Source organism: Ammospiza caudacuta, chromosome 16 (assembly GCF_027887145.1).
Source record: "Ammospiza caudacuta isolate bAmmCau1 chromosome 16, bAmmCau1.pri, whole genome shotgun sequence".
Taxonomy (NCBI): Eukaryota; Metazoa; Chordata; class Aves; order Passeriformes; family Passerellidae; genus Ammospiza; species Ammospiza caudacuta.
In genome coordinates, this window is record NC_080608.1 from 13,394,774 (window position 1) to 13,417,976 (window position 23,203).

General features: G+C 54.7%; 1 protein-coding gene across 2 annotated transcripts in view; it reads left to right on the plus strand.

Annotated features, from left to right (window-relative positions):
- The first annotated feature begins 20,365 nt into the window (after positions 1–20,365).
- The window catches only part of LARP1 (La ribonucleoprotein 1, translational regulator), a 43,734-nt gene continuing 40,896 nt past the window's right edge, over positions 20,366–23,203 (plus strand). For both annotated transcript variants that reach the window (XM_058815602.1, XM_058815603.1), the window contains exon 1: positions 20,366–20,745. In XM_058815602.1, coding sequence (XP_058671585.1) covers positions 20,403–20,745 — 343 coding nt within the window. In that variant the 5' untranslated portion in view covers positions 20,366–20,402. The remainder of the gene's footprint in view (positions 20,746–23,203) is intronic.

The following is a 23,203-nucleotide window of genomic DNA, read 5'->3' on the forward strand; positions in this document are numbered from 1 at the left end:
CCATCCCATTTTAGATCATCTCCGAGCTCCGCGCAGGCAAAGCGCGCTCCCCCCGCCCGTGTCCCAGCTCGCAGCGCCCACGCAGGGTCGGGGACCGCAGAAATGTCATCTGTGCGCTTTGAAGTGCCGGGCAGGGCAGTTGTTGTTGTTGTTTGCGAGCGCTTATCGCCGCGATGCTCCCGCCTGTCTGTGCGCCGTGGCTCCGGCCGTGCGGCCCCGCTGCCAGGGCCCGCCGGGCTGCCAGCGCCGCCTGATAAGGATGATGGATGGGGATGAGGATGGCTCCACCACGGCCGGCTGGGAGCCAGAGCCGGCCCAGCGCTCCCTGAGCCTGCAGGAATGCGGGTCCGGGGGATGCTGAGCTCTCCACAGCCCTGGGAGTGGGTGCTGGTACCTCGTGTGTGCACCCCCGCATCGGGCAGGGTCCTGCAGGGCCCATCCAGATCCACAGCCTGCTCCAGGGGCAGTGGGGAGATGTTCCCACCCTGCTCCATCCCCTCCCAGGTCCCCTCCATGGGATGAGGGCAGTGGGTGGCTGTGGCAGGTGAAGGGGGCACTGCCACCATGGTGCCAGGGTGACGCCACATCTGTTGGCATGGGGAGACCTGCAAGCAGATGGTCCTCACTGCTGTGCCAGGGAGATGCTTTTGTTGATATTTGGCTTCCTGGGTTGGCAGCAGGTCTGGGTGAGTTCTGATCCCTTTGGGAGGGTGGGCTCCAGCACTGAGGGTCTTAACCCTGGGTTTAGGGCATCCCAGCATTGAAATGATGCTTCATATTCAACACCATACCTTCACACCTGGGTTTTCCCAGCCTCCAGGGAGCTTTTGCAGTGGTTTTCAGAGCTGAGCTGCTGCAGACACACCTGGAACTACTCTTTCCGAGGGCCAGCTCTTGTTCCTCACCCAAAGCAAGCCAAGGGAAACATTTTTGTGCAGATACCACAAGGCCCATGTTGTAGGTTGTTTGCAATGGTGTTCTTGCCTCTCTCCCTTACCACAAGTTTTCTTGGCCTACCTTTGACCCAAACCTCCCTACCTTTTGTATTTCTTTTATGTTCCCTTTCTCCCAGCCTGTGCCATGGAGGATTCAATGCCCCTGCTCTCTGCCGAGAGCAGCCAGCCCAAATCCTCTTCCCCTGGAAAGAGCCTGGATTTGGTTCCCTCTAACAGGCAGGATAATGAAGAGCCCAGAGCACAGAGATTGCCTCTAGTCCATTCCCCACAGCATCCCTCCCTGAGCCCTGCCAAATGCAAACCTGGGATAAAACCCACTCCTTGCAGCCCCTCAGTCAGACAATGGAAAAATTGGATGCCTTTCCACACCAGCCTCATTACGAGGGTTTCTTAAATGGAGGTTGTGCTTGTAATTAAATAGCCATATCTTGGCTCCCCAAGTCAGGAGGAAAAGGCAATTTGAAAATGTATTAAAACAGAAAGTTTGGCAGTTCTCCTGGATTCAGAACAATTCATGGATTTAAATTGTTCCATTTCAAAAATGTGTGCTTGCTTTCAGTGGAATTAAATAAAGATGTGCAGGATGGGGGGAAAGCAGTACTTTCCTGGATGCTTTTCCCTCTCTGGCCATGAAGGGAAGGGGTAACTCTGGGCTCTGAGAACCTCCTTGATAGCCATGTGGGCTGCTCTGTGTGGCTGATGCATTGGCTGACTCAGCTGAGGAGCACAGGAAAGCAAAAATAATGCCAAATTTTCCAAAGTTTTTCAGCCTAGTTTCTGGTTTTACTCTGACCACTGGCACTGCCTAACCTGCTCCTGCCACTGGTGGGACCAGCACCCCAGGCAGGAGCAGCACTGTCTGGGGATGGACAGGCTCCTCTTCTCCAGCTGCTCTTTTTGTATGGGGAAGCCACTTTAAAAATAATGGTCCCAAGGTTGCTAGCAAAGGACTCCTGAGGCACTTTTCACTCTTTGTTTTGGCCTGAAATGTTAGTAATAGCATCGTTATGCAAGTTTCCACATCTACAGGGGAAACTCGTGGGATATTTGAGAACACATCAAAATCTAACACCTCTTTTACTCCAAGAAAATATAAAAAACATCCTTAATTTCTCTTTAGACAGCAGCTCTTGTGCTGGGAAGGTTTAGCTCAGTGATAGCAGCCAAAGCTCCTCACTTGACCAGTAGCTATTGGGGAGGAATGGGAAGCTCCAGAAGAAAGAAACCCCTTTGCAGAGTACTTGCACACCTTTTGCTGCTTATGCATTTAAGAGTGACTTATTTTAAGCCCCAAACAGAACAATCCTGTCCCTGCTCCCTCTGGCATCACTTGTGTGTGTGTGTCAGCTGGGAGCTGAACGGGAGGTGAACTGTGAGATGACTTATCCGGGCAGCAGGGAAGATGCAGGAATAGTTTGAACCCAGCCCAAATCCTGAGTTCTGTGGGCTTGACATAAGCATTTAAGCCTTTGGTTGGGATCTGGTGATAGAAGAGGGCTGCAAAGCACATTTCTTTTGTGGTTAAAGGTCCTTTTGCCAGTCCATAAATCCAGAGGGAGGTCTGTTTATTCTGTTTACTGCAGTTACCTAAGCTGTGAGCCTGTGTGTAAATCATGGCAAGCTGTGATTTAGGGGGGAGCCGCTCTCCCTGTGGCGTGTGCACCATGTCCCTGCCCAGACCCACACACAGCACGGGGATCTTCCAGAAGCTGGGAGATAAGAGCAATAAAAGCCACAGCTCTCTCCAGCACCACTGCATTTGCTGTGGCACAATCACACATTGCTGCAAACTGCTGGCAAGAGGGACCCGAGCCCAAGTGATGCTTTTTCCTTTCCCTATTTTAAGGAAGCAGCAGGCATTTCCCAGATGCAATGTCCCATTTCCACCCCATCACCCCAGGGGTGTCTGAGAGCTGCTATCTGATGGGGCTTGGCCAGGTAAGGGGGTGGCCAGGCTGATAACCCCTCCTGGCTGCCCAGCACGGGCAGCTGCTGGCTCAGCCTTCCTCACCTGAGAGGTGCTGACTCCCCGGAGCCAAAATCAGCTGCCTGATAAGGGAATGACTCCCAGATAATGGTGCCAGCTCCTCCACACGAGCTCCTCAGCCCCTGAGGGGAATTGTCTGTGTTGTCTGTCTGTGGAGCAAGAGGAAGAGGAGAGTTTGGGCAACTGAAAAGGGGAAAAAACGAATCACCTTTGAAGCTCCAGGCTTGGCATGCTGGGCTTGGACACAGAACAGGGGTGATGCAAAGCTGGACTGCCACAAGGGAGGAAAATTATCCCAATCCAGGGGCTCCCCACTTTCCACAGCCTGGGCTCCATCCTCCAGAGTCCCTTCAGCCCTCTCTCCACCTCCTCCCACCCAGCTCCATTAGGCAGCCCCAGGATTCCCTTGGCCTTCTCCTCTAGGACGCCGCTGCCAGTTTTGATGCAAACCATTGCTCTCTCCCAGCTGCCCCCATTTCCAGGCTGGAGCAGCACAGGGGGATCAGCCCAGGTCCTTGCTGTTTAGTCTACCCATCAGATTGGTGACAAGCAGTCTAGCAGCTGGCAGAAAGCACTTTTCTAATTGCTCAGAGCTGTTTGTCCGGTGGATCTTTCTTAAAATCCTACAGCAGGGGGAAGGGGAGGATGATTGGCAGGGGGGTGGGTGAAAAATGTTATGTTTTCAGCATTAAAATCTAGGCAGCTGGAAAGCTGCTGACCTCAAATGAGAGGAATCTGGGGTGTTGTTCACTGGGAACAGTAAAGTCAAGAAGCACAGCATCCTTCAGGCTGGGATGGCTCACTCCAGTTCTGGGCTGGAGAATCCTTGGCTGAAAAGCTGGACAGGCAGCACGTGGTTCTGGGTGAGCAGATGTTCATGCAGATGTGGTGAGGGTCTGAGGCCCCCTCAGCCTAGAGCATGTGGGCATCTTGGTCCCTCCAGTTCCAGATGTAATGCAAGGGAACATCCTGGCTCAACTTCAACCTCAGCCCCTCAGTTTGAAGGGCTGAGGAGCCTCATTTGGCTTCAGCTCATGTGTGCACTCGTGTTTGTGGGCAAAGCAAGTGGCCTGGGGTGGTGCTCAGGGCATTGGGGTCCCTGCTGTGAACACAGATCAAAGTGAAGCCCCAAGAGCTCTGGGTTCCAGCTCAGGGAGGGATGCAGATGCTCAGGGGAGTCAGTGCAGCAGCAGGAATGACAAAGTGGATAGCCCAACATGTCCAAAGAGACGGGCTTTGTTTTCTCTAGAAAGCTGGAAATGGAGAGGGACGTGATAAAATCTCCCAGGACCCCTGAGACAACAGTGATCAATTGATCTCAGGGTCTGCTGAAGTTGGGACAAAATGCAATCAAATTAATTGGCAATGAGAGAGCTCAGAGGTCAGATATTAAGACAAATGATTCAGTCACCGTAGGACAGCCAAGCCTGGGCCAGGTTTGGGTGTTTTAAAACCGAGCTGGACAGGGCTGTGCAGGGCAGTCAGGTGCAGGTGTGGGGCTCAGAAGGGCTTCAATTCCCTGAGCTTGGAGCTCAGGCAGGGGACACACCACAGACACCACGGTATCATGCACCAGGGACATCCTTGTCCTGCATGCCTGGCTGTCCCCATTCCAGCAGCTGTGTCTCCTTTGACCCAGACCATCCATCCCTCTGTCACAGCACAGCCTGGGCCACCAATGTCCCCTCAGCTTCTCCTGCTCTGCAGTGGGACAGAGCCCAGTGGGATCTCCCCAAGCCCTCCCTCCCTCTCTGGAGGTGGCATTTCTAAGCCCAGGAGAGCAAAGCTCGGCGGCATTCAGACACTCACAAGCTATTTTACAGGAATTTTCAAGCTTTTCTCAAAGCCTTGTTTTGGGCTGATGCCTTTTAGCATTTTAAAGAGGAAAATTATGTGGAAGCTGAGGCTTATTAAAATCCAAAACTCGACCACTCCTGCAAAAACAACCCTGCTTGTTCTAGGCTGGCTTTTATGGCTGCCTGTGCATGATGAAAGCTGGCTGGGGCTAGGGCAGAGTGCTGCGGCCACTGCCTATCCCAAACCGCATGTTCGCGGGTGTGTTCCCGATTTGTTGGAGCGCTCCCACTTCGGAAATGTTTCCTTCAAACAGAGAGGGTGGGGAGCGCTGCTCGTTCGGGGTTTCGTGGCTCTTTTCATGTTACTTTAGATCTCTGGTTAAATCAGCAGAATTAATCAAGATTAATCCAAAGGAAAGCGCTTTCCTCCCCTCTCGCAGGCTGAAAGGAGCACACGCACTCCACAGGAGCTTCCAAACACGGCACCTCCCCAGCTCCCGCATCCCTTCGGCCGGTGCCTGCAGTCTGCTGGTGACTAAGGGGGTTTATCTGCAGGGCTTTGCAATCAAAGGGCTGCGATAGGCAGGGAAGGATTAACCCCAGAAGGGGAGGAAAATCCCTCGCCGCCTCCTGCTCCATACATCAAACGCAGCGGCCGCGCGGCTCAAGCGAGCGCAGCCCCGCCGTTAATCGGGGCAGCCCTTGAGACCCCTGGAGTGGGACGAGACCTGAGATCCGGATCCTCCCGGACACTCCATGCACCCCTCAGCCTGTTGGGGCTCCACTCGTGCCCATCACCTTCCCCCGGGATGCTCTCTGGGCTCCCCCGCACCCGGAGCCCGTGGGGCTGGTTGGCAGCGCTGTGTGTGCAGAGAGAGATGGGATGGTTCACTCATGGTCATGGCACAGGCCGGGAATCGGGTACCAGCTGTGCCAATCTGGCTGCCCAGCGCCCATCCTGCCTGGGCAGGGACAGGACGCACTCCTTGCTGTGCAGGGATGCGAGGGGACAGGATTGCTGTGCAGGGATGCGAGGGGACAGGCTTCCCTGGCACTGGAGCATGTCCCTGGCATCACAGGGCTTCCCCCCATACAGTTCCCATCCCACGGGCTAATGCTTATCGATGATGATGCTTTGGAAGCTTTTTGCACTTACCACCAGAGGCAGCAGCTGGCTCAAACTCCACAATCCAACCTAATGTCATAAACTTCCTACCCGTGCTGTCCCTTGTGGCTCAAACTCCACAATCCAGGGTGATCATAAACTCCCTACCTGCGCTGTTCCCATTCCTTTCTGCATGTCCTGCCCTTCCCCTCCAGTGCCAGGTGCTGGATCACACCCAGTGCAGGCTGACAGCAGTGAGATTGTTCCACCTGGGCAGTGCCAACATCCACACATGGCTCTGTGCCACACACTTTCCCCAGATGATGGATCACCATCAGGACTTCAGAGAAGAGAGATTGTCGCCCTGGGAGCTGGAGGAATGTTTCAGCTAGAGAGCACAGCTAATGCTGTGATGCCTTGCTGAACATATCCAAGAGCAGCTGTAACATCCTTCTGCCTGGTGAGTGGTCCCTGAGCAAGCAGAGTGGTTTGATATTAGGAGGAAAGATCAAGAGATTTTTAAGGGGAAAGATCCTCTTTCTGCAGCTGTAACAGTTTCATTAGAAAAGGAAATGACCTGTGGGAGGCAGCCAGATATGGATCCTCCAGGTTGAACAGTTGTGATCCACGTTCCTGTCCTAAACCTTCAGTTTGTCAGGAAGCCCCCACGAACCCTCAGGTCAGGCAGGAGGGGAGTACCCAGCCCAGCACATACAGGAGGATGTGTGCTGCCACCCTGGCACTGCCACCTGGGCATGTTTTCAGGCAGCTGCTCAGAGCTGGCCGTACTCCTGGCGACCTGGTGAATGCCCTGCCTCACCTGGAACGCGATCCTGCCAGCTCGTCCTCGCTGGCCATGGCAGGGAGCAGAGTGCTGTGCTGGGCAGGATGGGGACAGCTCCCTGGCACAGCGGGCACAGGTAGGCTGGCAGCAACTGCATCCCTTCTCGGGGGGTGGTGGGGAGGCAGGATCCGCGGGGAGAGCTCTGCACAGCAGCGCTGGGCGGTGCCAGGGTCTGGTGATGGGAACTGATGGCCAGGAGGGTTATCCCAGCCTGTCTGCAGCTTCCCACAGAGGGAAAAACTGAAAGGATCAATGCAGGATGCCCGTGCTCACCGCGGCCGTCGCCGGGGCAGCAGCATCCCCAGGGCGGGACCCAGGAGGGCGGGATGGGCCATCCCCGAGCGGAGGAGCCGCAGTCCTCATGTGCCACCGCCTGGACACTCGGCGCACCGACTGCAGAGCTCCGACCCCGCCGCGGGTCCGGCTGCTGGCCCGGGGACAGGAGGGGTTCGGTGCTCCCGGGACTCGGCGGGACCCAAAGGGGCTCAGGGACAGGGCTCCGGATGAAGGGTGCAGTGGGGTAACACAGCCCTGACAGCGCATCCTCCCAGAGGATTGGGGGGGAATTGGCTCTCCCATCCCCGAGGATTGCAAGGGAGCAGCGGGGTTAGGAACTGTTGCCTTGGACTATCTCGGAACCCCTGGGCTTTTGCACCTCCTCTTTCTAGCAACCCAGCCCTCCAGGGCGCAGCTGTGCTATGTGTGGAGATGAAATTTGGAGAAATTATGGGAAGGAATTGGCTCTCACTGGCTCCGAGAGCAGAGGACACGGAAGCAAAAAATCACCTCTCTCGGGAACCCTTGGGGAATGGGATTTTATATAAATTCATTGCACAGGCGGATATTTGAGTGTCTCTGCACACACGGGCTCCTGCTCGCCCTGGCACCGGCTCTGCGAGCTCCGATCTTATCTGGGGGATGCCCCAGCGGAGCCAGGGCGGATCAACCGCTGCTCTGCTGAGGACACCTGGAAACAAACACCCAGCGTGTTCCTGGGATGTATTTCTGGGACGAGGCCAGGCAGGAGGAGCCTTTCTGCCTTCCTGCCCCGGGCAGCTACTTTCCAAGCAAACCCTTTGTTCCCGCAGGACAAATGTTTCCCTTTGGAAGGAGGGAAGGGCTGTTTGCCAGGGGTTTCGGAGGAAGGGACGAGCAGAGCGGAGCTCGGGGCTCCCCCGGGCCGGGCTGCGGGCGGCAGATGGCAGCAGAGCCGAGCGGGGCTGCGCTCCCATCCCGGGGATCCTTCACACCCCGATATCCCTCATCCCTGGGCATCCCCGATGCCGGGGCTCCCCGGGGAGACATCCCCCATCCCGGGGCTCCCTCATCCCTGGGCATCCCCGATGCCGGGGCTCCCCGGGGAGATATCCCCGATCCCGGGGCTCCCTCATCCCTGGACATCTCCGATCCCGGGGCTCCCTCATCCCCGGGGGAGACATCCCCCATCCCGGGGCTCCCTCATCCCTGGGCATCCCCGATCCCGGGGCTCCCTCATCCCTGGGCATCCCCGATCCCGGGGCTCCCCTCATCCCCCGACATCCCCGATGAATACAATCTCTACGAGCGGATAAATACTGATTTCCCAATTACATTGTGGGCCCTCAAGCAGCCATCAACTAAGAGTGCGTTAAAGCTCTACACTACAAAAATATAAGAACTTTATGGCTCCCTCCCCATTAACAGGCTAACCTATATTTAAATAGGAGAATTAATGCTAGAATGAGTAACCAGGGTCGTCCGTCTACGACACAAGCTTACATCCGTACATTATTAACAAATCACCAATATACAACAAATCAAATAAGCAGAATATTAAATATTTTGTTAACCCGACAGAGGAGCGTCCATTAAGAAAGATTAAAATCTGTAAAAACCCTCATTAAAACCCTCATCCCTGGACATCCCTGCTCTCGGTGCTCCCCTCATCCCTGGGCATCCCCGATCCCAGGTTCATCCTGGAACGAGCCAGCATCACCATTTCCCTCCAAATTCCTTCTTTTCTGAACTTCTCTCCCAACCTTGTGGTGCCCTGGCTCCTCTCCCAGCAGGCAAATCCAAGCTGGATCTGTGATGCTCCCCATCCTCAACCACCCCAAAGCTCCCACCTCGACCTCTGCAGGGCCCTGCTGGGCACAGCGACATTTCAAACACCTCTCTGCCTGCACCATGCCGGGGTCTCATCCCTCCAGAAAGGATAAACAATTCCCACTGCACGGATTTTCTAATGCCTCCCAAGAGAGAGCCCCAGGGAGGAGGGAGAGGAGGAAGCTCCTCTCACCTCCAAACACTCTCTAGGAAAACAACAGGGAAAAAAGCACAGCACAAGGCTGTGGGAGCCACAAACAGGTTTTCAGTGGGTTTTCCATGGCACCTACCATCTGCTGGGAGCTCTGCCAGAGCTCACGGCACAGCAGGGCTGGCCAAGGCACCAACCACAGCTCTCCCCTGGCACCTGACCCCAGGGCAGGGCTGGGAGGGGGCCAAGGACATCCCCCTTCCTTCTTGGGGTGCTCTGGGGTGCCTGTTTACAGGCCCAGGTGGTTTTGTTGAGTCACAGGGCAGGGTTGGCAAGTGCCCAGAGCTGCACCATCAGCTGGATGGAGGCTTGGGGCTGTGCCATCCTCAGAGAAATAGTGGGGAAAAAAAATGTAACCCCTGGCAGGGAGCTGGGAGCATCCTCCCCAGACTACCATGCTCGTCTAACACCCTGCTTGGTCAAAAAAAAAGAAAATAAATTAAAAACATGGAGAGAAAAAATAAATAGTCTGCTTTGAGAGCACAGAGCCCTGAGTGGTGGAGCAGCTCCTGCCAGGAGGGTGGGCACAGGAATGGGGTCAAGCTGCCCTCAGAGACAGGGCGTGAGCTGCAAAGCTGGAACCAGGTCCTGATTTAGAGCCATATGATTTTAGGAAGCCCAAGTCTGGCCACAGGGGAACATGAAACCTGCTGCAAGCAAGAAGAGAGTCTCTGAGCCTGTGAGTGCTTCTGAGCAGGACAGGAGGTGTCTGGGACCAGCTGGGGATGCTGATGGTGGAGGATCTGCAACCTTTGGTGCTGATCCAACCCCAAATATCTCCCTGGATCTCCTCTCCCTGGAAGCAGGGACGGGGGAGCAGCACTGCAGAGGCCCAGGCTGAGGAGAGGGCACGAGAATGGCACTGCCAGTTCCCAGAGGCCTGACCCTGCAGGGCAGCCCAGCACAGCTGCCCCAGCCCCTGCTGTTATGAACAAAACCCTGTTTATTTCACCTGCCATGGTGGGAAATGCCCCCTGCCAGGGCAGCCCCTCTCTGCCCTGCAGCTCTGTCTCCTGGGGCACTGAGTTATCTCCAGCACTGCCATCCTGTGTCACCCCACCCAGCCTGGCCCTGCAGAGATGCAGTTAAGGGCTGGGGCTGCCCTCTCCTGATTACACACAGGGCTGCTGAAGCTTTTATCATGGGCAAAGCCCTGCTGGCTCACTCCATCCCCGTGGCCTCTCTGAGGGCCCAGAGCCTGGCTGTGCTATCTCCCCTCCTCATGTGAGCTGCACGCCTTGCAGCCTGCCTATCTGCAGAGCCCTGCTGAGCAGGACAGGCTCCCTGGCCCCTGCCCAAGGGAAAGTGCCCCTTGCTGCTGCCTGGGGAACTGGTTCTTCCAGGGAAGGACGGATCCTGATTGCTCTGGAGCTGGCACTGCCACCCCCAAACAGCAGCAGCTGCTGCTGGGACAGGTGCAGCCCAGGAGCTGCCTCCAAACCCTGTCCTGTCCCATGGAAGTGGGATGAATGGACAGGATTGCCCTCCAGCAGCCAGCAGACCTTCAGGATGGGACAAAAATGGTTATGCAATGTGTTACAAAAGGTTTAAATGTAAGTGTGTGCATTAGAAAAATGCACACTGCAATTTCCAGGGGGTTTTCCTGGTGTTTGAGCTACTGTGGCAGTGTTCACAGGGCTCTGAGGATGAGGGAAGAGACGAGGATCTGACTCCATGTTTCAGAAGGCTTGATTTATTATTTTATTATATATATTATATTAAAACTGTACTAAAAGAATAGAAAAAATATTTCATCAGAAAGCTAGCTAAGAAAAAAAACAAAAAACAAAAGCTTGTGTCTCGGCCAGAGTCTGAGCTAGCTGACTGTGATTGGCCATTAATTAGAAACAACCACATGAGACCAATCACAGATGCACCTGTTGCATTCCACAGCAGCAGATAACCATTGTTCACATTTTGTTCCTGAGGCTTCCCAGATTCTCAGGAGGAAAAATTTTAAAGAAAAGATTTTCATAAAAGATGTCTGTGACAGGCTACAACACAACTGAGCAGGACACTTCAAGGGTGGCAGGGAGAGCAGCTTCAGTAGGCAAAACATCCCAAATTTGGGGAAGCCCCATGGAATCCTCTTCCACTCCCCTGTGCAAAGATGGTGCCTTCCCAAAGAGCAATTGCACTGCATCTCTCACTGGCCCCTGTTGGAAAGGGGACAAGATGGAAGTGTTTGGTCTTCAGAGAGCGTGGGGAGGGAGGCTGGAGAGCCCCGGGAGGACAGGGCAGTGTTTGAGGACAGACAGACATCATGCCCAGCAGCAGCAGCAGCTCCGTGCCCCAGCCCTGGCTGGGATTATCGTGGCTGTAACACGGCCTGGACATGTGCAGAAAGGCAGGAGGTGCCTTAATGAGGCTTGCTAAAGTTCGTTATTAAATTAACAGCTAAGACGGTACAGCTGCAGAGACAGCCAGGGCTGGCACAGGAACTGCAGTGCCACACGGAGCAGGATGGCTCCTGCCTGCTGGAGGGAGCGTTTGGGAAAAACCACCCCAGGAGCTGCTGGGAGGAGGAACAGGGATGGGTTTGGAGGGGCAGGGAGGCAGAGATGTGTGTGTACAGACAGTGCCCTGGGTTTCCACTCTCTGGTGTCCCTGTCTCACTAGGCAGGAGAAAAAGTCTCTGGTATCCCTGTCTCACTAGGCAGGAGAAAAAGTCCAAAGCAGCCACCAGTGTGGTTTTTGTGTCCTGCTGTCGTGGGGAGTCTCCTGGCCCACCAGCATCAACCATCCCTGGCTGCTCTCCAGGCTCCAGCTGCTGTCCTGCTCCAGGCTCTGGGCCACCATCACAGGCTCCTCCCTGCCCAGATAAACTGCAGGGATGTTTTGGTTTGGCACGAGCCTTGGTTTTGCATCTTTAGGAGAGGAATTGCAAAATAATAAGATAAGACTGTAGACTGGAAGCAAGCTCAAAAAAAAAATCCCTTTTCAAGAGTACTGCTGGGCAGACTTACAGGGTGATCTTGCTTTAGGATATAAATTGCTGTAAAGATTTCTGGAGAGCAGGAAAGACCATCTTGGGGTGGTTTTGTGCTGACCTTGTGCTGGTTCTACTGAAACAAAGGCAAGACTTCACTGTGAGAACAGGAACTTAAGTAACTTGCTGGAGTGGAGAGGGGCAACATGTGCTTTTCTCCTTGTTCTTTTTCTGAGGATGGAGAGGACCTGAAAGGTGTCTCTCTCTGAAGAGGATAAACTCCTCTCTGGCTCCTGTTGTTTCCACTCTGAAGTCCTGGCCTTGCTTGCTGTGAGATGAAAACATGTTTAAGAACAAACAGTGTTAGCTGAAAAGCATGAAAATTGAACAGACTGAAACACAGGCGAGAAATGCTGGCTCTGACTGCACATGGCTTCACTTTGCATTTATTTTGCTCATGATTGAACTTCAAAGTCTAACAACGAGCCTGGCAGGAGGACAGACTCCCTTACAGGTCAGCACTGTTCCTCTCACCAGACAAGGCAAAGCTCTTGTATCACTGCCAAATTGGGCAGCCAAAATATAACAAAATCCACCTGCTACTTCTGCACTTCTGGCCTGAGATTCTTTCACCCAACATGGTCAGTCATTGTCACTTCTCCATCAATCTCCATCACCTGACATCCCCAGGATGTCTTCAAACACTGGATATGATTAATATTGCTTGATATAATTGTAAAAATGAATTGATGCAGAACATGGCCACAGATTTGCAATTGAGCTTCTCATCCCATGTTGGTTTCCCCTGACAGCATTGGAGACAGAGGATGTTTCAGGTCCCTGGGGTGGGTCTCTTTTCTCCTTGTTGCTTATTCAGCTGCTCATTGGGAAGTGCAGGGGCAGAAGAGGCAAGGGCAAATATATAAAGTCATAAAGTACAGTATCTTGAAGCCTGGGCTTTTCTATGGTCTATGGACTCAAGATCCTCCTGGAAGTCTTACAGGAATGTGTCCATGAGCATCCCATAGTCTTGCTTGTCCCCTGGAGCTGGGAAAACAGACAAGCAATATCCTGGGGTTACTTAGAGACCCTCTGGTGAATGCCACTGCAGCTGCTGACTTTGATGGCTCTTTCCTACATCAACAGCTCTGAGCTGACTTTTTAAAACCCTTTAAAACCCAATTCCTTTCCTTTGCTCCCATCTCCAGAACCAGGTGAGGTTCCCCAGCCCTCCTGAGGGCCACCACAGAGCCAGGGAGTTCCCTGCAGCATTATCTGCCATGCCCAGCCCGGCTCTCTGCAGGGAGGGGAGCTGGGGGACAGTCCCCTTGCCTGAGGCCAATCTCACCCTGCCATCCCCAGCCTGTTCCTCCCCTGGCTGACAGGACTGACACAGACACTGCATGTCCAGCCCTCCACGACCCTTTCCCATCCCCAGCGACCTCCCTGGGGACAAAGCATGAACATGAGCCCTTTTAGCTGCTGTGTTTGTGTACACAGCCCACTGCTGACACAGATCTCTTAATCCCCCTGCCTGTGTCCCACGGGCCGTGCTTGTACAGGCCTGGCCACGGCTGGGTGCTGGCACTGCACTTTGCTGAAGCCCTTTTACCTCTGACTCGCTGGTCAGCTGCTGACAGGGTGCTATCAGGAGCCTGTGGTGGGTGCAGTGGCAATGCCAGCATGCTGGGGACTGTCCCCACCTTGACTTGGCTGGGGACTGTCCCCACCTTGACTTGGTGGCACCAAGGGGGTGAGGAGCACTGGTGCATGTTGCTCTAGGCTTTGGCATCGCTCTGCTTCCAAGTTCTCATCACTCTCACTTCATGGGCTTCAGCTCGGAGGTGGAGGTGGCTCAGCTCACAGCTCAGCAGGCTGTTTCCTTTGCACCAGCAAAATATTTGGGAAAGCAAACACAAAGCTGGTGAGGCTGAGTGGGAGTCACAGGCAGAGGGCTTGGCTCGAGGCAGGGCACAAGGGAGGGGAGGAGATGCTCCCCAGGTCCCCTCCATGCACCCTGAGTGCTGCTGCTGGGGGAGCATCTGGGCATGATGGAGCCTCCCCAGGTCATAGCTTGTGGAGAAAAGGCAGGAAAACCTGTTCAGCACTGAAACTTCCCTGCAATGGAAGCAGGGATGGGAGCAGACACGTGTGCAGTGGAGGAAGAATCAGGAGCACAACAGGCCCACACAGCACATCCCAGGGTTAAAGGAGGATCATTCAGTCATGCCTAGGGGTCAAGTAGAGTCAGGCATGGAGCTGTCCCTGCTCCAGCCCCTTTGCTTATGTGCACAGTGCAGCTCTGGGACACAGAGATGTGCTGTACCCTCCTGGGTGCTTGGTCACTCATGGTGTGATGATGGCTGGGGTCCAGGACTGGCTGGACAGGCAGTGGCTGTGTGCTCTGACCCTCTGCTGTGGGTCACAGGAGCAAACCTGAGCTCTGTGTGGGACAGCTGGCCAGGCAGCTCAGGCCCACCATTCCAGATTGGCTCTTGAAAGGGTTCCTGCCTGGTTCCACCACCTCTGGTACCCCCATGAGGCCTGTTGGAGTCCAGGCTGCTGTGCGTGGCACCAGAGTCAATGTGGCTGCAAAAGTGGGAAGGAAAGCTTTGGTGTAGGATGCCCAGTGCCTTCAAAAGTTTGGGGCACAGAATTATGAACTCTTGCACACAAAAGAGCCAAATTATTTCAACTTCTCTCTATTTCTCAGTTTCCTGGCTATCCAAGGAGGTGAACAGCACCTGTTGGGTCTGTACCTCCTGGTGCAACACACAGATCCCAGCAGCCAGGGAAACACCCAGCAGAGATGTCCTTGTGCTGTGGGTCAGGCTAGGATTTGAATGGCAAAGCCCAGGGCTTTGCTTTGACTGCAGAAGGGGTAAAACAATATTTAAATAACTGCCAGCCACTGGAATGAGCAGAATCCCAGGAGGAAAGAGAGAATTTGTGGCCGTGCCTGGCTGACGGCTTCATTGTGAATGTACAACCTGCAAAGGGAGCCAGCCAAGCTGCTGGGAGCTGCCTCTGATTTAGTATTTCATAACTTTGGTGGTTGACTCCAAGCATTTTGGCTGTTAATTATCCTTAGGTGCTTAGAGGAAAATATCCCAGCAATTCCACCCATCAATCTTATTGATTCTCACCTTGAGTCTTTGGGAGCTTTTAGGGCACCTGCACAAGCTGCCAGTGCTTGAATTAATTGAGCTCTGTGGAGCAGCCTCTGGCTGGTGCCTCCCTGCACATCAGGCACAAGGCAGAAAGATGTATGACCCTGGCCAGTGCTGGTGCAAGGAGCTGATGGCAGGGAAACACAAATTCCTGGGAATCACAGCACATTGCCAGCATGCTTTGTTCCTCCAGAAGAATCCTTGGGTGGGCTGAGTCAGTCTGGCACTGCTGTGGGTGGCTGGGACCTGGGAAGGATGCAGGACATCTCATCTGAAGCATGTGGAGCTTAAGGCATCTTGAACAAGGATAGTAGAGCTCTTATATCTCGTTTCTCTTTGTAGTGAAATGTCTGAAATATTTCTGCTGAAATTCCTGATGGCAGAGGGGTGGCATGGAGGGTAAATATCCTTCAGAGAAAATATCAGATTCAGTGGTCACCTCATGTCATGTTTTCACAAGCTCCTGGAAATGGAACATTTCCCCCTGGTTTAGAGGACATAAGAAACCTCAGGTTAATATATCTCCAGCAAAATATACAAGGTGAGAAATTGTGTTCTAGAGGAGGTATTGCTTTCCAAAGCCCATGCCATCAATAACTAGGAAATGGGGAATTTTTCTCAAGCAGTCAAGATTATTTACTGGCTTTGGGGGAATCCTACAAGAACTGTGGCTTTTGGAGGGAAAAGTTGTGATGATAAAAGCAGTTATGCATCATTAGATATCCCCCCCTCCAACCCACTTATTAAAAACACGCCAAAGCTGCATAACAGGCTTCAGATTTTAATTACAGGATATTTGCTCACATTTCAATCTAACTTCCTAGCACCAGGGGTGCACTCTCAGAAAAAGATACATCTGCAGCACCAATTCCCAGTGTGCAGAGCATGGCTGGGAGCAGCGAGGGGCTGGCAGATTTGGGAGCTGGTTCCTACCCCATGCATGGCACGAGTGCCCTGAGAGCACAGTGCCAAACCAGCCAGCCCCAGCCCTGGGCTGTGGAGCCCTGCTAAGGGAAAGCACCTTTTAATGGGGATGTAATGGAACTCGTTAGTGTCTGCTGTTTTATTGCTCAGGTTGGAAATTATTTAGTGGTGGGAACGCGCTCGCTCCTCACACTGATCCTTCATATGCTTTGCTGGAAGGGTCCAAGTGAATTAATCTCAGGGCAGGGAGTGTCTTCCATCTCTCTGGATCACATGGCTGCAGATAGGAGAAGCCTATGGGACTATCTGGGAGCTCTCAGTGTGTTCTCACCCCTGTGGCCTGGCAGCAGAAGTGGAGAAGCTGAGCTTGCTGCTCTGGCTGTGCATTGTGCTCTAGTGCATGATCCCTGTAGGGTTAAAACCATGGGCAAGGAGAGGCTAAAATCTGGGTTAAATAAGGGGATGTTGGAGTTCTCTCTGGCAGAAACCTGCAGGAATGGGTACTTTCTTCTGGTTCTGAGCTAAAGCACGTTGAAATGTGGGTATTTTGAGTAGTAGAATAAAAGGTTTGGGTGTCTAATTTTAAAAGCACTTGTGTCCTTTGTGATGACCACCATGTGCCAGGTGTCTGCTGGCTGGAGGCCCTTGCCATGGCAGGGCCACAGGGATTTGCTGGCAGCCTGCCCTCAGCCCCACTCACCAGTGGCACAGCAAATTGGGACTGGAATTTGAGCTTCCTCTGTTTTGTGGGAAAGAATCTCACCCAGACTGAAAAGGTTGGGTCAGATTATCCTGATGAAGAACTTTAGGGCAAGCTGAGTATTTTTCAATGGGAAACTGTCAGGTTTTCTGAAATTAAAAATTCCTATTTCAATTTGAGGGTTGTAACAGAGTCCTGAGAATGGTTCTGCCCCAGCATATCACCCAAATCTTTCTCTTCCAGGAATGAGCTCTGGGTGTCCTTTGAAAAGCTTTTCCCTGCGGGCACCAGCAGTTGGATGGTCAGGCTTCATTTGCAAGTCCATCGGGAGCAGGAAACCCCTCGGGGCAGTTGGGTTTGCTGGAGGGCAACATTGCAGGGCTGCTGCAGGAAAGGCAGCCCAACCTTGTGTGTGCATTGTCCCTGACAATGTTTCTGCCTGGCAGGGTTCACAGAGCAATAACAACCACATAAATAAGTCAAAGCATATGACTCAGGATAGGAAGCTTGGACTTTCCTGGAAAAATCCTCTTTTGCACAGCGTTAAAGATGCCTGAGCCTTAATATTCTGTCATCCACGTGTAAAGCTTGGGCATCTCACCAGGGAACAGCGTGACCAGCACTGGCAGCAAGCAAACTGGTCTGGAGGTGCTGGGGAAATTCCCTTGGGAAGCACATTCAAATCAGAGCTGCCTGGAGGTGTGCACAGCCCCTGGATGCAGGGAAGGGAGGTGTGATCAGGAGGGTGCTGCAGACACTGATCAGCATCCAGGACCACACTAGAGCAAAGGTGAAACTGGAGGAAACACTTTTAACCGTGACCTCGTGGCCACAGCGCTGGACAAAATTAGGCAAGTGGAACCTGAGAAAGGGGCTGAGCTCCCAGCCAAACAGGATGGTGAAGTTAAGGAGCAGATCAGTCACATTGGCTGCTTTGTGCTCCTCGCCATGCACAGGCCTTGCTCCAGGCCACTGAACTAAAGCTGCTCCCAAAGGGAAGGCTGGGCCCCTAGGTGAGCTTGCCAGACCAGCAGAAATGAAGCTGGGGATATTCCAGCCAAGCAAGACCCAGAGATGCTCAGAGACATTAATGGCCACCATCAAAGCATCTTTAAAGCTCCGGGCCAGCAGCAAAGCAGCCGGCTGTCTGTGATAAATATGCAAGCCACGCTTCAGCCGGGGAGAAATAAATAAGCTGTTGTACAGGGAGCAGGGGAGGTGGGGAGCTCCTGCCCAAATCACTGCTCAGCAGAGGAGTTTCCCTGGAGACTGCTGCCTCAGAGCCTGCAGGGCCAGCACAGGGAGCTGCTTGCTGGGGTCTGGGCAGGCACAGGGACACAGCTGGGGTGGAGGATGAGGCAGAGGAGCAGGATTGGGGATGCCAGTCGTGTGCTTTTGTTGAATTTGGGGAAAGAAGAGATGGATTACTTCCCAGTGAATTGTGCTGCAGAAATGTGGAGACTCCTTGGCTGCTTCTCAGCAAGCCCCTGGAGGGAGGAGCAGGATATCCAAGTGTCCTGGATGCTGGACAGAGCAGGGGAAGACAGGTCCAACAGAAGTGAGGACACCAAGGGAGGAGTGGAGCACATGGAGCTTGCTGGACATGGCCAGCATGGAGGTGCTGCACCCCAGCTTCCATTCCCATGAGGGATGGGTGTTTGAGAGCTGACCTGCCAAGGTGATGTTCCCTACAGCTGATGCAAGAAGCTTGCACGGACACTTCCCTCTCTCCCCCCTTGCTTGTGCATTTATTTTCTAGCTCTGAAAACCTGCTGGGGTTTGGCCTGGCTGGGCACTGCATGAAGGTGAGACTTGCCCAGCTCCCTCCTGCCTGGCAGCTCTGGAGCCAGTTTGGCTCTTGGCCACCACGGGCTCGTTCCTGCTCACGTGGCAGCAGAGCAGAGCCCCAAAGGGACCGAGCTGGAACCCTGCACCTGCCTGGGGGACAGGTGAGGGACACCTGCAGGTCCCCTGGCCGCAGCCACCTTCCTCACCCAGCTGGGCTCCCCATGCCAGGAGCTCCTGGAGAGGGTGAAGGTGGGAGACTGGCTGGGAGCTGTGCAGCTCACAGGTCACACTCATGAGCATGTCAGGGACTGACATGGCACAGGACTGGGCACAGGATGTGGCTTGGGTTATTGCAGCTCAGTATAGAGCCAGCCAGGCCAGCAGACCTCCTTTTGGAGTTATATTTAAACTTCCTTATGGAATTTTACTGGCCAAATTCTTGAATGATTTGGGATAAGTGCTGGTGATCCCTGAGGCTGTGGCACAGGAGGGTACTCTCTCAGCCAAGAGGCACACAGAGAGCTGAGATGGTCTCAGTGGAGCATTCCTGACAGCCTGGGACTCCCTCTATGGATCTTTCCTGATGCTGTTGCCCTTCCAAATGTTGTGCTGAGCTCATGTTTGTTTCTCGCTTTCTTCTTTCCTTCCAACAGTGAAATCAGCTTTTCATCCTTCTCCACGCATCAGCAGCTGGCAGCTACATCTTCAGTGCCTTGTCATGCTGACGGGTCTCCTGCAGGGATTGCATAGATGTGTCCCTGGGGCTGCAGGACATGCCGGGACTTCCAGATGAACCTTTCCCGGCAGAAGCAGGGTGGGTGTGCTCGCTGTGATGAGGGAAGAGGCTGGGACAGGCTTGCACTGAATAAAAAAAGGCATCAAGTAAAGGTTGTTGTGAATTAGGCAGGTTGTGCTAAATGGTATCAGCAATGCTAGTTGCCTTTTAAATGTGTATAATTCATGTGCACATACACACACGGTCTGCAGTCGCTGTCTTGCTGGCTGCAAGAAGTGAGGACAAATACCAGGAATATTAATGATGAGCAAGTGACATTCTATCAGCTAGAGATCAATTAAATATTTTAGCCTACTCAACAAAGGTTTTGCTGGGCACAGGAGATGAGAGGTGGTCTCTCACCAATGTGGATACATACCTAAAGGGGGGAGCCAAGCACATGGAGCAGGGCTTTTGGTGGTGTTGAGCAATAGGACACAGGCAACGGGCAAAAAGTGATGCACAGGAAGTTCCACCTGAATATAAGGAAGAACAACACACTGGAACAGAGAGTAGGGAGGCTGCGGGGTCTCCCTCACCGGAGATATTCAAGAACCGTCTGGATGCAATGCTGTGCCATGTGCTCTGGGACAACCTTGTTTACACAGAGAGCTGGGACCAGATGGCCCAACCTGAGCGTTTCTGTGGCTCCGTGATTCCCAGGACCCGCACACCGAGTCCCTTTCTGCACTTTCCAACCGCGTTATCCCATTATCCCCAGGCGTGGGTGACCGAGCACATCCCAATCCCTGCCGGCCGGGGAGACTCAGTCACAGCCGGCTCGGGCACTCCGGGGCTACACCGGCGCGTTCGTTCCCGGGCTCCCCGAGCCGGGAGCGGCATCCCCGGCCCGAGCCGGCCTGTCCCCTCCCGAGGCCGGGATGCCGGGAAGGGGCCGGTGCCCTTTAAACCCCCCCGTTCCCGCCCCCCCGGCTCAGCCGGGCGTTGCATCAGGCCCGTGCGCGCCGCCGGCCGCCCCGCGGGGGCGCGCCCCGCACCGCCCCTCCCCTCGCCGGCGGCGCGCACGGGCGGGCGGTGCGCGCCCCCGCGGCAGTCGCGTGGTCCCCGCGCGGCTCCATATTGCGGCGGCACCGGGGTCGGGGGGTTCCCGGCGGGGCTCGGGCGCGCGCAGATGGCGACGCAGGTGGAGGCGCTGCTGCCCGGCACGGCCCCGCTGCTGCCCGCCGAGGAGCGCGCCCTGGTGCTGAAGCCGCCGCAGGACGGTGGCCGGGAGAAGGGCGAGCCGCCCATGGGCCCCGACGGCGGGCCGGCGGCGCCCAGGCCGCCCAGCGCCAAGCAGCAGAAGGAGGAGAGCAACAACCAGGAGAAGGAGAGCCTGCTGAGGGCGGGCGGCGAGGCGGAGGACGGCGGCGAGGCGGGCGGCGCGGGGCGCCGGGAGTTTATCGAGGCCCCGCCGCCCAAGGTGAACCCCTGGACGAAGAACGCGCCGGCCGTGAACGGGCAGTCGCCTCCCGGTGGGTGCTCGGGGGTCGCTGGGAGCGGGGCGGGGGGGGCCGGCTGCGCCGCCGACCGCGCCCCGGGCGGCCGCGCCATGCGGCACACGCGGCGTGGGGCCGCGCCCGCGGCCTGCGGGGCCGCGGCGGGGCGGGGGGCGCGGCGGGAGCGGGGGCAGCGGCGGCGCCGGCCGCGGCCACGAGGCGGGGAGGGCAGCGCGGCCCGGCCCGGCCATGCGGCGGCGAGCGGAGGGCGCCGGGGGCCCGGCGGCGGCGGGCGGGCCCGGCGGCGGACACGCGGCCCCCCCTCCCTTCCCGCTCCCGGCATTCCGCCGCAGCAGCGCCGGCAACGTGGTCGGTTCCCGGCGTGCGGCTCCCCCGGGAGCGCGGCCCCGCCGCCCCCGCGGGGGCCCTTCCCCGGGCCGCGGCCTGCGCTGCCCACGTGTGCGCGGCCGCGGCTCCCCCGCGCAGGCCGCGCCGCCTTTCTCTGCCGACTCATGGCGGCCGCGGGGCCGGGGGCCGAGGCCAGCGCGGCTCTGCCCGGCGCGGTCGCTGGCCCGGGCTGGGGGCACGCCTGGGGAACGGGGGTCCCCGAAAAGGGAAGCGGAGGGGCTGCGCTGTCCAAATCGCGCTTGTAACCCGCTGCTGTCGTCAGCAAAGGCTGAAGCTGCAGAGCACCATTTCCTCGCCTGTCGGGATAGGTGTTGCGCTCCTCTCGTACCTGCTTCGAGTGAATCGGGAGTAGGGGAAAAGCACAGAAGTTTTCACTAAGCGTCTTGTTTGGGAAGGACTTAATCTTTTTCTACCTGTCTCTGTTAGTTCTGAAATCGCGCTGCCAGATGTGCCATCAGATCCCCAATTACTGTACGTGCCCGTGTTTTGTAAGAACTGTTACCACCTAGCATGGTGATTCATCAGAGTTATTGATCTCTGGGAGATGGACAGCTATGCAATTTCCACCTGGAAAGCTGTCATCTTAATGGGAAGTATAGAGGACAAGTTAATCCTGCCAGCTAGAAGTCCGTGTTCGGATTGTTTGGTGGTTTGTCATTGTAGTCATGGACATAAGCAAAGCTTAAGGAAATCCAGGACAGCGTTGCTATCTGCATTTGCCTCGTGCGTTATGACACGAAACTGGTCACATCGCTCCTTTGTGTGAAGGTTGCACTCTATTGTGATGTCTTCTGAGATAACGATCCCGAGGAAAAAAAAAAAAAAAAACAAACCAAAAAAATACCAAAAAATGCAAAACTGCAAGGTTGAGTATTCCTGTTTGAGTCTCCTGTGTAAGGAGTGTCCGGATTCATTACCAGCCTCATCGGTTGCAAAGGTGTGTGCTTTGTCAGAGTCAGCAGCCACAAGGCAGCTGCCCAGCACAAGCAGGGGGGCCTTGGAACTCCTGGGGTGATTATTTGAGGGACAGAGTGAGGGTGTGTAATTAGCGTGTCCACGCTGTTGTAGGGTAAGGCAGTAATGCTGCAACACTCAGAATTGTCCTTGGGCCCAGCACAGTTGTCTCTGTATTCCCAAAGGTGTTTAGAAAATGGAATTTGTTGGTGGTGTGTTCTGGGACGCTTGGCAGCAGCGACTGGTTCCAGCAGTGCCCCGAGTGCTGCTGCCTGGCTCGCCTCTCTTGGGCCATTGTTTCCTTTGCTGCGTGTTCATTAGCAGAAGAGAAAACGTGTAAAATAAACACGGCTGCTGAGCTCCCACGAGAGGCAGGCTGGCAGCTGACCTTGCCTGGCAGCCCTGCACCCAGGTACCTTCTTGTAGAGTTTGCAGCCTTATCTTGTGTCTTCATTTCATTGGGTGGAGGATTTGTTTTGGCAGGCACTTACCAAAAAAGATCTGGAGCGTGAATTTGTGTGAAAGAATCAGCTGGTGAGGTGAGTTGTCATGGTGTGGTGACCTCCAGGAGGATCACCCAAGAAAAGCGACTCTTTTTCTACACTTGAAGTGGATTGAGAGCTTCTGGACTCTGAAAAGTCACTACTGGAAGTCTTTGGTTTCTCAGCAGAGCTTACAAGGCCTTTGCTCATAATCCAGCTGTGTTCCCAGTGCAGTGCTTGTGTGCTGGAGATGCTAAATGTTTCCAGCCCTGATCCACCAGAGGTAGTGAGGAGACCAGAGAGTGTAGTGCATACAGCTCTGTAAAGATAAAGGGATTCCTCTATGACTTGTTTTACAGGCTTTGAAAGCCCTTATTTTGTTATAATGATTATATTAATTATAGACCCATAGAGTAGATTTAATGGACAAGACCTTCTCCTTAGGTGTCCACGCATTCTGTAATGGCCTGCGTTGGAATTGGTGCTTATAAAAGTGTTGAGCTCAGGGAAAACAGCCACCTGCAAGATCTTAAGTTTCTGCTGTCCATGTTGGAATACGAATAGGGAAGAGCATAACAAATCCACCTCCAGGTGGTCAAAACAGCAGCTTGTTTTGAACTGTTTGACATGCCACAGCTGGGCAAATTGAG